This window comes from Chiloscyllium plagiosum, chromosome 32 (genome assembly GCF_004010195.1).
Source record: "Chiloscyllium plagiosum isolate BGI_BamShark_2017 chromosome 32, ASM401019v2, whole genome shotgun sequence".
Lineage (NCBI taxonomy): Eukaryota > Metazoa > Chordata > Chondrichthyes > Orectolobiformes > Hemiscylliidae > Chiloscyllium > Chiloscyllium plagiosum.
Window position 1 is genome coordinate 4538250 of NC_057741.1, and position 17569 is coordinate 4555818.

Genomic DNA, 17569 nt, shown 5'->3' on the forward strand with positions numbered 1-17569 from the left:
ATTCAGTCACTACCAAGTAGTAAATGCAGTGTGCTGAATGATACAACCAAAATATTCAAGATTATGTTGGAGGAATTGTACAATGGCTTATTCTGATCATATTGTATCTGATCAGCTATTATCATCAAGACCATGGAAACAATATAGATTCACTCATGTTAGAGACTGAATTATTAAGAAAGACTAGAATATCATACTTTTCAACCATGATATAATTGTGAGAACTTTTGAATGTATATTTACAAGTAATTTGTCTAGAATGCAAATGAACCACAACGGTTAACTGAAGCAACATGAGTCAAATTGTTACAACATAAACTGAAGACAGATGTCTTGTAGTTCTTCATGTGACAAGACCGATAGCAAATGCTTTCTAGTCTGGAAAATTGGGAGATAAACATTAAGTTCTTTCAGAAGCAGTCGAATGCTATGATTAGAAGATGCTAAGATCATTTTGATTGAATGAGCCATTAAGCTTTCTTCATTTGAGCCTATCTTGCGATGTCATTCCCCAGAGATGGTCTAGTTAAAGCTATATACAATTGCAATGAAATAAGTATTATAGTAAATAACTTAATAAATTACTTAATAGCAAAACACAAAAAAGGCTGAATTTTCCCATTCTTTGGCAAAGGGTTTCTTTGGCAAAGATTTATAGCAGGAGTTCCACCATGGCCCATGTTAGATACTCTTGAGCAATCTTTCATTATTTAATTATGCAACTTAGCTCTAGAGCACCCATCTCCAGGAACTATGAAGTGCTTCCTGCCACCGAACTCTTTGTTCATGTCATGGTGGTGTATTTTAAACCCAACTCCACGGTAGCTCAATGGTTAGCACTACTGCCCCTCAGCGCCAGGAACCCAGGTTTGATTGCACCCTCAGGTGAATGTCTACGTGGATTTTCTCCGAGTGCTCCAGTTTCTTCCCACAGTTTAAAGATGTGTGGGTTAGGTGGATTGGCCATGCTAAATTGCTCATAGTGTTCAGGGATGCGCAGGCTAGGTGGATGAGTCATGGGAAATGCAGAGTTCCAGTGATAAAGTGGACTGTTCTTTGGAGGGTCTGTGGACTCTATGGGCTGAATGGTCTGCTTCCACTCTGTAGTGATTCTATGAACCCACAGAACTTCAGGCAATAAGATCATAGGTGATGTGATTTTAGCCTCAACTCTATACCCCTGAATGAGCCTGATAAGCCTTTATTCCCTTTGTAATCAAGAATCCATCTACCTCGGCCTTAAAATTATTTTAAGATTCTGCATTCACTATCTTTTGGAGAAAGGATATCCAAAGGCACTCAACCCTCTGGGAGGAAAAAGTTTTATTCCTCGTCTCTGTCTTAAATTTATTGTTATGGACTAGACCAGACCCCCTCAAAATATTTTAAGGAGGTAGCCGAGACCCTTTTTTTTTCTTATATTAAAGGCAAATTTAAAGTGTCTGTTGTTGATACAATGAAACTGGTCAAACTACTCAATGTTTATCAAAACACACTTTATTTAAACAGTTAAAATATAACTAAAGAGTAACAACGCCACTGGACAACTTAACAGAATAATAGATACAATAACTATTACCAATTAACTGTTCCAATAGAGTAATGACCTGTAAACACATCCCTCGGCAAAAAGAAATTCTCACATGCAATTCTCCAATCTACAAGGAAAAACACATGAAAAGAAAATTCAGGGAAAGTAACAACCAGGAGATTCACTGAAGCTTCCAACTCTGTTGAGACATCAATTGCTTCGGATGCTACTAAAAAATCAAAACCTTGAAATCCACACCCATTCAGGCATTTTTACAAAAACCTAAGGCCTCCCATGCTGTTAACTCCAGTGTTCTTAACTAGGCAGTTCACTCCCCCTGCCTCATAACCTCTCTTCAAAACAAAAACACAATTACTTCTTAAAATGACAGCATTGTCACACAGTTATACATTCTCTCACAAGAAGCAATATTCTTTTCACATTCATCCAGCCAAGTCCCCTCAGGATCTTTTATGTTTCAGTTAAATTGCCTCTGACTTTTCAAAACTCCAGAGCTTGGAGCCTTTCACTTGTAGCTTCTCTTTCTGGATTAGACTCAGGACCACAGTCTCATGAGCACATCATTGACACATCTCCACAGCTGGGTGCGGAAGAACTGCCCACGTCTATGTGCCACAGAGGACTACCAGAGATCAGGTGCTTGTAAGCCCCAGACAGAAGACGTTCCCATAGTCTTGAACATTAATTATATTGTCAAAATGCACAGGATTGTCAGAGGCATTCAGTAGGTTGGATTGAAAGATGGAGGAGCCCACCAAATTATGAGTATTGCGAATGCATGCTATGGCTGCCTCCATGAAGAACTAGGTCGGCCAGATATGCTTGTAGACCTGCACTCAATCAGAGTAGTTATTGGTGTGCACTATCATTGAAATGGCAAGACAGGGACAAAAGACTTGGATCTCACTCGAGGTACCACTTCCTGTCTGGGAAATGAAGTTGTGCTGGTACAAACTCATTGGGAGGAGGAGGTACACTCAGAATACTAAGATGCTTTCTCTCAAGTCACCCCAGAGATGCCCAGTCCATTCATCACCCCACAGGTGGTGACTGCCAAGACTTAGGCTCAACCACCCCAGAGGACAAGCAAATCTTCCAGGGCAACTACAGAGAAGGCTTCCTGCAGTGGAATTCAGGTCTGCATTTAGATATTGTCATAGTCATATAGCATGGAAACAGACTTTTGATCCAACTCATCTATGCCAGCCACGTTTGTGAGAGAGAAAACCTACTGTGTACAAGTATCCCCAATTCCCTTTATGTTACAGCTTTCTGCAATTTTTCTCCATTTAAGTAATATTTTGTTCTTTTGATTTCCCTTCCAAAACAGCAATTTCATGTTTTCCATATAATACTCCAAATGCCAACCTTTTGTCCATTTACTTAAATTATCAATGCCTCTTTGTAAACTTTTCTGTATCCCTCTCGCAACCTGCCTTTCCATCTATTTTAATGTCATCTGCAAATTTGGCGACAGGCATTCACTTCTTTCCACCAAGTCATTAATATATAATGTAAGCAGTTGCAGTCCCAGCACGGATCCTTATGGCACCCCACTGATCACAGGTCACCAACCTGAAAAAGAACCCAGCATCCTTACTCGCTGTTTCGTGTCCGTGAGCTAATTCTCTATCCATACAAATATTCTACCTCCAATAGCTTGGGCTTTATTTTATGACTTAACCTTTTGTGAGGAGTCTTGTCAACTGCTTTGTGGAAGTCCAGCTGCTGGTTTCCCTCTATCCACTCTGGTTGGGACTTCCTTGAAAAACTCTAGCAAAATAGTCAGACATAATTTCCCTTTCAAGAAGCCATGCTGACTCTGCTTGATTAAATTATGACTTTCCAAGTGTTCTACTATTACTTTAATAACTGATTCCAATACTTTTCCAGCAATAGATAACAGGCTAATTGGTTTATAGTTATCTGCTTTTTGCCTACCTCCCTTTTTGAATAGAGGTGTCACATGAGTAGTTTTCCAGTCCTTTGTTACTTCTCCAGAATATAAGGATTTTTGGAAAATTACAGCCAATGCATCTGCTATCTCCGTAGTTACCTCTTTAAGAATCCTACGATGCAAGCCATTTCTTTAGTGATGATGAAGGCACTTAGTTCCTCCATTATATTCTTTGGTATTAATGGTTGTTCAGTTGTTCCATCGTAAAGACTGATGCAAAATATCTGTTTACTTCCTCTGTGATTTTCCTGCTGACCATAACCTTCTCCCTGGATTCATTTTCTTAGGGGCCTACAAGATGCTGATGCTTTTCAGGACAATTTAACAGTCCATGCAAGCTCAGAAATGTTGAAAGTAATCAATGATGGAAGTGTGAAAGGGTGTTGTTTCAGGACTGCCCATTGTTAGGAAATGAACAGAACAGCATTTGGATATCATAGGCTGACTAAACTGTTTTAAAAAAAAAACTTAGCTTTAGAGCCTGTCACAATACTACTCAATCTCACCGACTACTGGTTTCTCCCAAATGACAAAATGGCGATAGCACCCCCTCCCAAACAAAAAAAAATCTTTGAACAATACAGACCATGACCTCGTCGTATACTTAAAGTTCAGTGTGAGAATGTGGCAACCGTAAAGCATTGTCTTCCAGTATCAGGTATAAAAGGCAGTGCAGACATGGCAAACCCAAGTGAAACCCAAATGCAAATCTGTGTATATCCAGCATGACAGGAAGCAAATTGATGTGAAATATGTACTGATCATAATTGCTTGTGGTTGTAAATTTTAATGTACGTACATGCAAAAAGCATGATTTGTCATTGGAATCGAATTTGATGCCAGTTGGGTGTTATGAGTCCATCAGCAATGTGTGATTAGTATAATTGTCTGCAACAGCGTCTCACATTCAAAGAATTATACACTGATTTTCCCCCCCCCCCTCCCCAACCCTGATAAAAACATTAATTTACTCTGCATGTCGTAGCAGCCATTTTGCCTTGTTATTGTGTTGTTGACTATGGAATGAAGATGACAAGGCTTCAGTTTTATCATCGTGCAGGAAATATTGCTGCCAGAGTCTTTGCCTTTGTGGCAAAGTAAAGGAACCAACACCAACCTAACTGTTACAGACTATATTAACCTTAGTAGAGACCTTGTCTCCGTTATGAGGATACCTTTCATCATGTAATGTAGCAGTACCGTACTGGGAGGAAGAAACTGGCCTTCCATAGGTGCCGTAAGCCATCAACAGAATTATATACCACCAACATCATGAGTCAATGTACGCAGCATTCCTTCTTCACATGTAAACCAAGAGGTCAAAGCTGGACATTAAATGGATATTGCAAAAGGAACAGCACTATCATAAGAACCAGGAGTAGGCCATCTGGCCCTTTGAGCCAGCTCTGTCAATCAATAAGATAATGGCTGATCTTTTCGTAGCCTCAGTTCCATTTACCCACCTCTCGCTATAACTCTTAATTCCTTTACTCTTCAAAAACTTATCTATCTAAAAAGCATTCAGAGGAAGCCTCAACGACATCACGGGATGGGGAATTTCACAGATTCACAACATTTGGCTGAAGAGATTCCTCCTCAATTCAATCCTAAATCTACTCCCTCTAATTTTGAGGCTATATCCTCTTGTTCTAATTTCACCCGCCAGTGAAAACATGCTTCCTGCTTCTACCTTATTTGTTCCCTTCATCATTTTATATGTATCTATAAGATCCCTCCTCATTCTTCTAAATTCCAGTGAATATATTTGCAGGCTATTCATAAGCCAACCTTCTCAACTTCAGAATCAATGTAATGAATCTCCTCTGCACATCCTGCAGTGCCAATACATCCTTTCCCAAGTAAGGAGACCAAAGCTGCACACAGTACTCCAGGTGTGGCCGCACTAGCACCCTATATAGCTATAACATAACCTTACTGCTTTTAAACTCAATCCCTCTGGCAATGAAGGACAATATTCCATTTGCCTTCTTAATTACCTGTTGCATTGCAAACCAACCTTCTGTGATTCATGCTACAATTTATTACCATTCAAATAATAATCCTTTTTACTGTTATTCCTACCAAAGTGGATGACTTCACATTTATCAACATTGTACTCCATCTGCCAGACCTTTGCCCACTCATTTAAGCTATCTACATCCCTCTACAAATTTTGCTCCATTACTCATCTTCGTGTCATCTGCAAACTTTGACACATTACATGTGGTCCCCAACTCCAAATCATCTATGTAAATTGTAAACAATTGCAGTCCCAACACTGATCTCTGAGACACGCCACTAGTCACTGATTGCCAACCAGAAAAGTGCTCAATTATCCCCACTCTTTGCTTCCTGTTGGTTAACCAATCCTCTGTCGAATGCATTGCCTGTAACGTTGTACAATTCCCCATCCCTGATGAAGGGCTTTTGCCCGAAACCTCGATTTTTCTACTCCTCAGATGCTGCCTGACCTGCTGTGCTTTTCTGGCACCACTCTAATCTTGACTCTATCTCCAGCATCTGCAGTCCTCACTTTCATCCTGTAACATTGTACACCTTTATCTTATGCAGCAGCTTTTTGTTTGGCCCCTTGTCGAATGCCTTTTGGAAATCTAGATACACCACGTGTAGTGGGGTCCCCATTCTCCACCGCGCTCATAATGTCTTCATAGAATTCAAGAATTAAACACGATCTGCCTTTCATGAACCCATGCTGCATCTGCCCAATGGGAAAATTTCTATTTTGATGTCTTGCTACTTCTTCCTTGATCGATTCAAGCATTTTCCCCATGACAGAAGTTAAGCTAACCAGTCTATAATTCCCCATCGTTTGTCTACCTCCTTTCTTATACAGTGGCGTCACATTTGCTGTTTTCCAATCTGCTGGAACTGCCGCGAAGTCCAGAGAATTTTGGAAAATTACAAGTGCATTTTTCGACACTCTTCTGATCATTAAAACTGAAACACCCAGGGAAGTTTGCCTTGCTTCGTAATCTGATAAGGAACTGTGACAAGTGGTATAACCTAATACTCAACCCCCAATCTGTTGTAAAGGGATGGTTAAATGAAATGAAATCCTTTCACTCTACAATCAATGTTAAAAATCACACAATCCAGGTTATAGTCCAACAGATTTATTTGAAAGCACAAGCCTTCGGAGCACTGCTCCTTCTTCAGTTGGTTCCAATGCATTTCTCTCCATCGACCTCTTATGATAAGACAGTTCTCTCTGTGAATTTTGCTGTCTGGAATTTAGCTTAACGTGACAACCACCTGATGAAGGAGCGGTGCTCTGAAAGTTAGTGCTTCCAAATAAATCTTTTGGATTATAACCTGGTGTTGTGTGATTTTTAACTTTGTCTGTCCCAGTCCAACACCAGCACCTCCAAGTCTACAATCAACAAGTAACAATTTATTTATCTAACTCCAATATTGAACAAATTAACAGAATTACTAACAAACCAAAACATTTCTCCCTAACTACTCTCTAAACTGAACTAAATTCTACTGATATGCTGTTTTAATAGCACAGTCCCACTGATATAAATCCCAAGTAGTAAGAAAACCATTATTATAATTTAATTTCTCAAAGTTCACACAGAATTTGTCTTCCAGAATGCTCCTGCCCTCTCCGCTGATCATCTTTCCAAAGCATCTCTCTCCATCGACTTCTTGTGATAGGACTGTTCTCTCTGTGAATTTTGCTGTCTGGAATTGTAGCTTAATGTGCCAAGCTAACCTTTTATGGATAGATGATGCTTTTTCTGAGAGCTGGAAGTTATCATCTCTTGGCAGTTGGCTCGCTTTTTCCTTTTCTTTATCTTCTAACTCCAATTGTCTAATTTTCAAGTTAATTTTCTCCAATTCAACTGCACTTGCCTGATTCTCTATATATCTTCAATTCTCCGTTCTTACTAATCCTAAATAAAGCCAGTTCTAGTCCGTTTGCTAATTCTAAACGTATATCCTTCCTCTGCCATTTTATACTTGGCAAATTTGGGGAAGCGTATTTAAATCCCAACACCTATTTAGCAATGTTAAGAGCCATTTCCCACACTTTTAATTTAACCAATCATAAGTAACCAAAATTAAACAGATTTTTCACTTCTCCCCTAAGTTTTGTTTAAAGATCTAGGACACTAATCTCCACGTCTGTTTAAATCTGTCAAGATCTGTTCAGATCATGTTCTTGAACCAGCCAAATCTTGGACTTGAGCTGTCCAGATCGTGGACCCAAGCCTTCCCACCATCTCTTTTGGTACCCTGGTATGGGCCAGGAGACTTGTCTACCTTTAGCTTCATTAGGAGGAGAAAGTTAGGACTGCAGATGCTGGAGATCAGAGCTGAAAATGTGTTTCGGGCATAAGCCTTTAGGAGGGCTTATGCCCGAAACGTCGATTCTCCTGTTCCTTGGATGCTGCCTGACCTGCTGCGCTTTTCCAGCAACACATTTTAGCTTCATTAGCTTCTCCTTTCATGATAATGATCGTTTCTAGGTCCTCACCTACCTTAGTCTCCTTGTCAATTACTGGCATGTTATTCATGTCCTCCACTGTGTACACTGACTCAAAATACCTGTTCAGTGCCTCGGCTATTTCCTCATTTTCCATTATTAAATCAGAAAGGTTATGGTGGGGCAGTTAGAAGATCTAAATAAGGAACTGTCTTAGTTGTAGATGGAATAAAGAATAAATGAGTGATAAAGATACAATTGAATTTATGGAGGGTGGTGTGTATTTGGAATGTGCTGCCAGAGGAAGTGGTAGAGGAGAATACAATTACAACATTTAAAAGGTACATGGATAGGAAAGGTTTAGAGGAATTTGGGCAAGTGGAACTAGTTCAGTTTAGGAAACCCGGTCAGCATGGTTGCGTTGGGCTGAAGGGTCTGTTTCCGTGCTTTATGGCTCTGTGACTTTATGACTAAGATATTTGTGAATAGGATTTAGCAGACTAGGATATAAAAATAAATTCAATTACTACTTTATCACTCATTCTAACCCTCTGGGGTTTGCATTGATGGAAGTATTAAACTACACTTGGTAGACATTGAAGTCCCCCTCCCAAAGTGTATTCTGTTTTCTGGCTTCATGTTAGTGGTATACAACAAACAACCTGGAGGGTGGAAACAAAAGCAGAAATGCTTTTCATAGCTGGGTATCGTCAATTTACGTGTTTGTGGATGATATCAAAAAAAGGCAAAGTGGGGATGAGAATTAGGAGCAGGTGTTGGATATATTCTTGGCTCTATACTGTAGGAATAGGAGTAGAAGCCATGTAAGGTGACACTTTGGCTATAGGCATTTGTTACAAATGTAACTATATCCTCGTTTCCTCCTTCCCTCCTTCACTTACGTACTAATATTATTTGAATTGCACCACTGCTGTTCAACCAAAGTACTCTATGAAATAGAAAACCGCACATTCTCGTCGGTCTTTGGTTCAAGAAGCTTTTCTGAATTTTTTATTGGATTTATTAGTAACTGTCTCAAAGTATCACCATACTTGGAGTCTTGTGTACAGCATACTATAGGAATGACTTGATCAATTGCAGAACTCTGTTTAAAAAGAAATTAGGCTGTTGTGCTGAACTTTCAAGACAATTGCGCACCTACTTAAAAATATTAGATTGATTATGTTTGGAAAATGTGCAGGGCATAGGGTTAATTTTCTGTTGCTTTAAAAGATTTACAAGGATGCTGCCAGGGTTGGAGGGTTGCAGGGAGAGGCCGAGTAAGCTGGGAGTGTTTTCCCTAGAGATTCGGAGGCTGAGTGATGACCTTAAGAGGTTTATAAAATCATGAGGGGCATGGTTGGGATAAATAGACAAGGTGGTGGGGGAGTCCATAACTAGAAGGCATAGGTTAAGGGTGAGAGGGAAAAGATTTAAAAGGGACCTGAAGGGCAATGTTTTCACACACAGGGTGATGCATGTATGGAATGAGCTGCCAGAGGAAGTGGTGGAGGCTCATACAATTACATTTTAAAGACACCTGGATGGATATACGAATAGGAAGGGATTAGAGGGCTATGTGGCAGGTGCTGGCAAATGGGACTAGATAAATTTAGGGTATCTGGTCGGCATGGGCAAATTGGACCGAAGGGTCTGTTTCTGTGCTGTACAGCTCTATGACTCTGAAAGTAAAAGTAGCATGATGGGCCGTTGTGCTTTTGTATTATAAGTTAACAATGATTCTTTGATCGTACTTTGATCCTGAAATCTGCCCATAATAAATATTGGGTGAGTGGACATGATAGATGTTAGGGAAAGGGGAGTCAAATACTGGGGGTTGCATTTAGTTTTGTGTGGGTTGGAACTAACTTAGCATAGAGGCTATAAAAAGCCAAGGGTAGCGGGACATAGCTTGGCATGAAGGCTTAGCATGGGTTGTAGGTAGCATGGTGGCTCAGTGGTTAGTACAGCTGCTTCTAAGCACCAGGCACTAATGTTTGATTCCGGCCTCTGGCAACTGTCAGTGTGGAGTTTGTATATTCTTCCCCTTGTTTGTGTGAGTTTCTTCAGGGTGCTCTGGTTTCCTCTTACAGTCCAAAGGTTAGGTGGATTTGCCATGCAAAATTGTCCATACTGTCCAGAGTTGTGCAGGCTAGGTGGACCAGCTATGGTAAAATTGGGCTAACAGGGATAGCGTAGGGGACTTGGTCTGGGTAGATGCTCTTAGGAGGGTCAGTGCAGACTTAATAGGCTGAATGGCCTCTTCAGCACTGTTGGGATTCTGTGGTAATAAGGGAGTGCCTGGGTGGGGATGAGGGCTGGAGACCTTTTTATTTTAATTGCTTTGATGTAGTGCTGGTGCAAAGAGGCAGTCCTTTTTCCAGTTTGCCTCTGCACTCATTCAGGGGTTACCTGCCATGATTCCCGTAACACCCATCCTCCCTAAACAACTAACGTTCAGAGTTCTGGGCTACTTTATTTCAGGGTGGGCTTGTAAACTCAGGAATTGTACCAACTCTTACTTTACACTTGGCAAAAATTCAGACTGCAAATTATAAACTTTCAATTAAACTATCTAATTTTTTTAATATTGGAATTTTTAGTTTCTGGACCCGTGACTCCAGATTCCATTGAAAACCAGCAGCTTTCACCTGAATCAACACGCAAGGCTTATTGGCGTACCTGGGAGCAATCAGGACAGTCTTCTAATTATTCACACTTAACTCAGACATCAAATGTCTTCAATGACATGTCTTCAGCAGCAGCTAATAGTACATCGCCAGCTGGCCTGATTCATAGTGTGAAATCTCCTTCAGCTGTCCGAGCTAGAACGATTTCAGATTCATCTACTCCAAGAAGAGGTATAAACAAGAGATATTCGTAACAATAAGGTTTATAGTGACGTCAAATGCTGCGTGATCTAATGTTATATAACTGTTGCAAAACTGTAGTCACTAGTATATATGGCAAATCTAGCATATAATGAAGCAGACATGCAAACAACATTTGTTGCATTGATTGGAAACTATGCTGCTTGTGTGATATGGAGGTAGAGATAGTATTATGCTTTGTCTGCCAAATAGTAAATTTTAAAGTAAAAATATAAATAATCAACATGATTATAAACAGTCCTGTACAGTGCATCTTGTATCAAATGATCAAATGGTCCATTGCATTTACCTGCCGCAGTACTTGAAGCTCATTCATTGGTTCAGATAAGTATATCCTAATTTATCTGATTTCTGAACTATAGATTAACAAAGAATCCTTTGAAAAACTACAATTTTAACCAATTAGATTGTGTGTTTTGGACTAGACCAGAGCCCCTCAGAATATTTAAAGAAAGTAGCCCAGACCCTAACTTTGCTAGCTATTTTAAGCGAGTGGAATGCAGATATTGCAGTTTGTCAAACCACTTAGTTTTAAACAGAACAGAATTTATTTACAAGATTACTGAATGAAACACAAACAACAGAGAACAGAATACCAAGTAACTTAAGCTCTCTGAAAACCCAATAGATTATCCCAATTTAATGATGCTGTTCCAAATACTTTCAACAACCCCCATGAACACTCCGTGGCACAAAAGGAAAAATCAAACACGGTCTTATAGGAGAGATGTCAGAGAGAGTACCAGCACGGACCTGCTTCTTTGGGTCCAGCAGCTTTTCAACCCTACTGTGCGAAAACCAAACTAAACCAGAGAAAAGCTGAGCTGGGAGAACTGGCCACTCCCCTTTCATTGTACAAGGATTTTTTTTAAAAGCTTGAATGCATTTTTCTGAGGCAGTATCTGTTAGCTATAATCAAACTGGCCCAAAAACTCTTCAACTTAGACTTTTCAGAGTCTGTGTCTTTTACAACCTCTGTGTATAAAGAAAACCAAGGACAGCATAACCTTGTTAAAGGAACAGCATTGTCACATACTGAATCAGTTTTTTTTTCCTAGTTTGTAGTTAACAGTTGTATTGTCTTGAACTTTGGTTTCATGGAAGCCTCGTTCTTATGATGTAGATGTGCCTCAGGAGCAGAAGAGGCATGAAAAGGAGGAAGAGCAAGCAAGGCATTGACCACCTAGTGTCCAGAGCTGCTAATATTCTCAGGAAGCACTTTATCTTAACCATCCTCAATACATCATGTCCCAGAATTCTTATCTCACACGTTATTTACTACCGTCGAAAATAATTATGAATCGCCTTTGTGCAAACATTTAGTGCCTATCTCATGTGCTTGTTAATATATTCAAGTGATGTTTTGAAGTACCTGACTCCAATGCTACAGTTTTGGAAGTTGGAAGGTTACTGAGCTTCCAAGGACATATTAGGGGGTGGTGCTGCTTTATATTTTAGGGTATAGACTGCTGCATCATGGCATGTACCACAACAATCTAGCTAGTTATTAATGTGGTATGATCAAAAGCACTGTGGGAAAGAAAACAATCATTGAATCATAGACTCCCTACAGTGTGGAAACAGGCCATTTGGCCCAAGAAGTCCACACCAACCCTCCGAAGAGCATCCCACCTGGACCCATTGCCCTACCCTTTCTCTGAAGCCCTGCATTTCCTGTGGCTAATGTACCTAACCTACAAATCCCTGAACACTATGGACAATTTTGCATGGCCAGTCCTCTTGATGTGCACGTCATTGGTCTGTGGGAAACTGCAGCATCCAGCAGATACCCACGCAGGCACAGGAAGAATGTGCAAAGTCCACACAGACAGTCACCCAAGGCTGAAATTGAACCCATATTCCTGGTGCTGTGAGCCACCGTGTGGAGAACAGCAGATTGCCTGACCACCGAGACAATATCATGCATATATTGGCAATACTCTTCAATGTTCATGTTCTTCTGTGTGAGAGTAGATTGCTTAAGTGGTGTTGCTATACGAGCCCATCTCAACTGTGTCTTCTCAAACCAAGCTGAGAGCTTTTTGAGCTGCTGTGGGAGCTTTGAAAGCTCTCAGGGCAAACTGAATAGCAGGTGGGCACCTCTATTCCAATTGATGGAGCTGAAAACTCGATCTGCTTTGAACAGAATAAATTCTAGTCTCCGAAAATCCAGATTACAAGTTGAAGATATATTCTTCCATGCTTTACGGCTTCATGCATAAATTCATTGGTGTTGATCTTTCAACCTGTCACAATGCCCATCACTGCTGTCAGTTCACCAGTGTCCCAATACTGCCTCCCCTCGGTATCCACAAAGGCACAGACACAAAGCAAGCACGGGTGGTACAAACAGAAGCAGGAACAGTACTGGTGGCACACTAGAAAAGCTGGACTTACTTTAATTCTATATTTAATTTAGCCTAAACCAGAGTGAGCAACAACACATTTGTTTCTATATTCCACTTAAAGGAATAAAGCAAATACATTGCATGTTTTCATTATCCTTTACCCTTCTATTAGTTATGCAGTATTCTCCTGTTGTTGTTAGATTCCATTACTAAGCTCAGTACATCGTCATTCAATAAGAATGGAAAGGCAGCAAACCAACAAACAGCACCCTGGGAGACATTGGTTGTTTTTGCAATTAACCTGAAGCAGCTAAATGTTCAAATGAATATGAGTAATGTCATGGGAAATACCACGTAAGTTGCAGAATTTTACATTATGCTTCCAATTCTCGTTAATATTTCAAGGGCTGTCTGTATTATAAATCTACAGTAAATTTTATTCTGCAATAATGAATATTTGAGAATGTGTTAAAATATTGTGTGTGAACACTAAAATAAAACAAAGAACTGCAGGTGCAGAAGATCTGAAAAGCAAACAAAGATTGCTGGAGAAACTCAGCAGGTCTGACAGCATCTGTAGAGAGAAAGCAAAGTTAATGTTTCGAGTCCAGTGGCCCTCCTTCAGATCTGGGCAGACAAGGGAAAGTTGATAATAAGCCAGGAAAGGATGAAAACGAATAATGGGCACCGTGAGTAAATGAAAATACATTGGTTGTGCTGAAAGCAGCTCATGTCATTGACAGGGCCTGGGGTGTGGGGGTGGTTAAAGGACATGGAAAGAGGTGTTCAGATCTGAAATTATTAAACTCAGTAGTCAACCCTAACAGCTGCATGGTCCCAAGCTGAAAACAAGATGCTGCTCTTCCTACTTATGCTGAGCCTCACTAGAGCACTGGAGCAGGACAAGACAGAAATGTTGGCTAGAGAACACTGTCTATTCAAGTGACAGGCAACTGGGAGTTCAGGGTTATTCCGACAGACGGAAGATAGGTGTTCTGCAAAGCGATTTCCGCAGCACAGAGGAGACCACATTGTGAGCAACAAATACAGTAGACTCGATTGAGTGAAGTGAAGTTGAACCACTGCTTCGCCAGGAAGCTGTGTCTGGCATCTTGGCTAACGAGGGAGGAAGTAAATGGACTGAAGAAGGGTTACTGGATTCAACATTAATTCTGCTTTCTCTCCATCAATGCTGCCAGAACTGCTGAGTTTTTGTAGCGATTTTACACAAATTTCAAGTCTGGCATCAATAACTTCAGCCGTTTAGTTGCGTTGTTTCCTGTCTGAGCACCTAGTGTTAATTGACTCACTCCTTCCCTCAAAACCTGCTTTGTGGAAGACTCTATAGGGAAAGACATTGCATTTATCCCAGAAGTGTGAAAGTTTGTAGGCAGTGCTTACTGCACCAATTTTCTAAAAAAGCTATACTTTGATATTATACTTGTACTGAACTGTTTCTGTGCAATGTATTTACATAAATATCTCATTCTCAGTGCAGCGCATACATTTCCCAACATTTGCTATTACTGCTTCATTCTGTTTTAGGTGGACGACTAGTGGATTAAAAAGCCAGGGGCGATTATCAGTGGGTAGCAACAGAGACCGAGAAATATCAATGTCGGTTGGTCTGGGAAGATCTCAACTAGATTCGAAGGGAGGAGTGGTTGGTGGTACTATAGATGTAAACACGTTGGAGATGGTTTGTAAGTTTCACAACATAAATAACTTGCAATCGCCTGGAATAATCCAGGAACAGTTTAAATTATTCTGGTGCATCCTTCTAGACCAGTGGTCTCAGTGGGCCAAAATTTGCTGCGCACAACATCAGACAACCTCTACTGTTGTATGTTCCTCCACATTCTTCAGATGAAAGTACTTCAACCATTTTGAAAGTGTGAGTTGGGGTGCACAGCAAGGGAATCGTGGGTCTGAGTGAATAGAGTAACCAACAGGGTCAGCTCTTCACCTGTGAGAATTAAGGATTGGGAAATAGCACAGTAGATAACTGAAGGTGGGAACATTTATTGTCAAGTCAGGCAAGAAAAATAAAATAGGAAAGATTGGGAGAGTAAAAACATCATAAAGAAAAAGTAAAAATAAAGCTAAGTTTTAAGATTGATACCTTTAAAGCTTAAAAAAAAACAAAAGATTTGAGTAATAAGGCTATACAATTATGATTTTCTAGTTCTCATTAACAGAGAAGTTAATTGCCATTTAAATGTGTTAAATATGACTAGCCCTAAATTCCCATGGATTTAGTTCATATCTGCTGCATTGATACACAAACTCATGATATTCAATGAAAGTTAGTGATGCCAATGCAAAAATGAAATGAAATTTTCATAAAAGTTTTTAGTGGAGCAAGGCAACTCCATTGGTGACTTTTGGATATTGTACACTTAATGTAAAAATATCAGCAAGTTCTAACTCCACCAATTTTGACAGCAAATTTTGGCCCCATTTAACTTTGTTTTCTTTCCCACTCCCCCTCACCCAAATAGCTTAATATATTATTTATTTGGAAAGCAAGTTTCTGCCAGCTGCCAGCATGCTGCAAATCAAATTATTGATGCAGGAGTATTGTGTTGGTTAATGATATGTTAAAAATAATAAACAGGAAATTTAAGATTATATAATTAAAATCAGGTGCTGCTTCAACTCAACACTCATCAAAAAAGGTTACAGACTGGATTAAATATTTAAGGCAGTTTATCATAATGCAAAATATGAAACTAGGTCCTCTTAAATTGGCAATTGCATTATTTCACAAGTACAAATTAGAAGTCTGATTGTATTGAGTTCTTAACATAGTATTTGTTCTTTTGTTTACATAGCATAGTTATTAGACTTGTGGAACAAAGTATCAACCATAAACCTTGGTCTGTTCTTTTGAATTAGTCATTTTTTTATGCATTGTTTTTAAGTTGACAATTTCTGTTTTAAACTATCATGATGACTTGTGATTTTTGGTACTTTTCATATAATAACTGTTCAAAGGTGTAACAAAGTTTAAAATCACAAAACAAAGCTTGGGGAAAAAGTTATATTTGTGGTTTTTGAGTGATCTTCAAAGCAATTTGGTAAATGCTAATTTTTAAAACTCAGCTTATGTTAATTGTTCAGCTGTTCCAATTTGGCCAAGCAATTATATATAACATTGTGAAAGAAAGTGTGGAGAGGTAGCAAAAGTAGTAAATTGATGTTTTCTAATGCAATATAACCGTTTGTACCTCAGAAGGAATTTGCAATGTTGTTGATACTGATTTCTTAAAATTAGTGAAAACAAGCTACCTTTTTTATTTGAAGCTCATATCTCCGAACACCCAAATCACCAACCCAGCCATAAAATCCAGATTACACTGGGCTCCACTGATGCACGAGTTGATTATATGGGATCCAGTATCTTGATGGGAATTTTCAGCAATGCAGATTTGCAACTACAAGATGAATGGAAAGTGAATCTTCATAATACAGTGGACTTAAGTATGACTGAGAAAAGGTACATGAACTTCTTTGTTATGGGGACAATCATACATACTGTGGTTGAATATGGGAAGGCTTTTCAACTATGATTTGTCCTACTGTTGAAAATGATTTGAGCTATATTACTATTCCATTTCATTAATATGATGATCCTACTCAACAAGATATTTTGTAACCTCTTTGACATGCATAGATTTTGGAGCATTGGATATTTAAACTGTTGACTAAGCCAATAAGAATGTAGAGTTAGCTGGGATATTTGAAGCAATCCAGTTTGTTTGTGTGAATATCCTGTAAACATTTTTGATTTGAAACTTTGCAGGCAGACAAAACGTGTACATGCATGCTTCAACTCAATAAAATTGGTGACAGCCATTCCCCTGCCTTGATTTTTCAGTTAAAAATCACACAACACCAGGTTATAGTCCAACAGGTTTAATTGGAAGCATACTAGCTTTTGGAGCGTCGCTCCTTCATCAGGTGATAGTCTATCACCTGATGAAGGAGCAGCACTCCGAAAGCTAATATGCTTCCAATTAAACCTGTTGGACTATAACTTGGTGTTGTGTGATTTTTAAATTTGTGCACCCCAGTCTAATACCAGCATCTCCAAATCTTGATTTTTCAGGGCAATGTCTTTATGAATCAGTGTCAACCTTCCCTGGTTAGAAATAAAACAAAGTTAATTGTCTGTCATCATTGCATTCTCCATAGCAATGCTTCTACCAATCAGGGACCAATTGGTAGGCAAATAGCATATTCCTCTCATACTGTATAAACAGCTGGTATTTCCCTTAAATTGGTACTCTTGCCAATTGTCCTGACGAGTGAAAGATTAAAAGCTTTGACAAAAAGTTTTCTTTTGGCAATAATTAACATATAGAG

At 39.4% G+C, this 17569-nt stretch overlaps 1 protein-coding gene across 11 annotated transcripts in view; it reads left to right on the forward strand.

Moving 5' to 3' along the window:
• kiaa1109 (KIAA1109 ortholog) overlaps nt 1-17569 on the forward strand; it is a 420067-nt gene that overhangs the window by 386042 nt on the left and 16456 nt on the right. For all 11 annotated transcript variants that reach the window (XM_043674034.1, XM_043674040.1, XM_043674039.1 and 8 more), the window contains 4 exons: nt 10566-10823; nt 13402-13555; nt 14747-14904; nt 16508-16700. In XM_043674034.1, coding sequence (XP_043529969.1) covers nt 10566-10823; nt 13402-13555; nt 14747-14904; nt 16508-16700 — 763 coding nt within the window. The remainder of the gene's footprint in view (nt 1-10565; nt 10824-13401; nt 13556-14746; nt 14905-16507; nt 16701-17569) is intronic.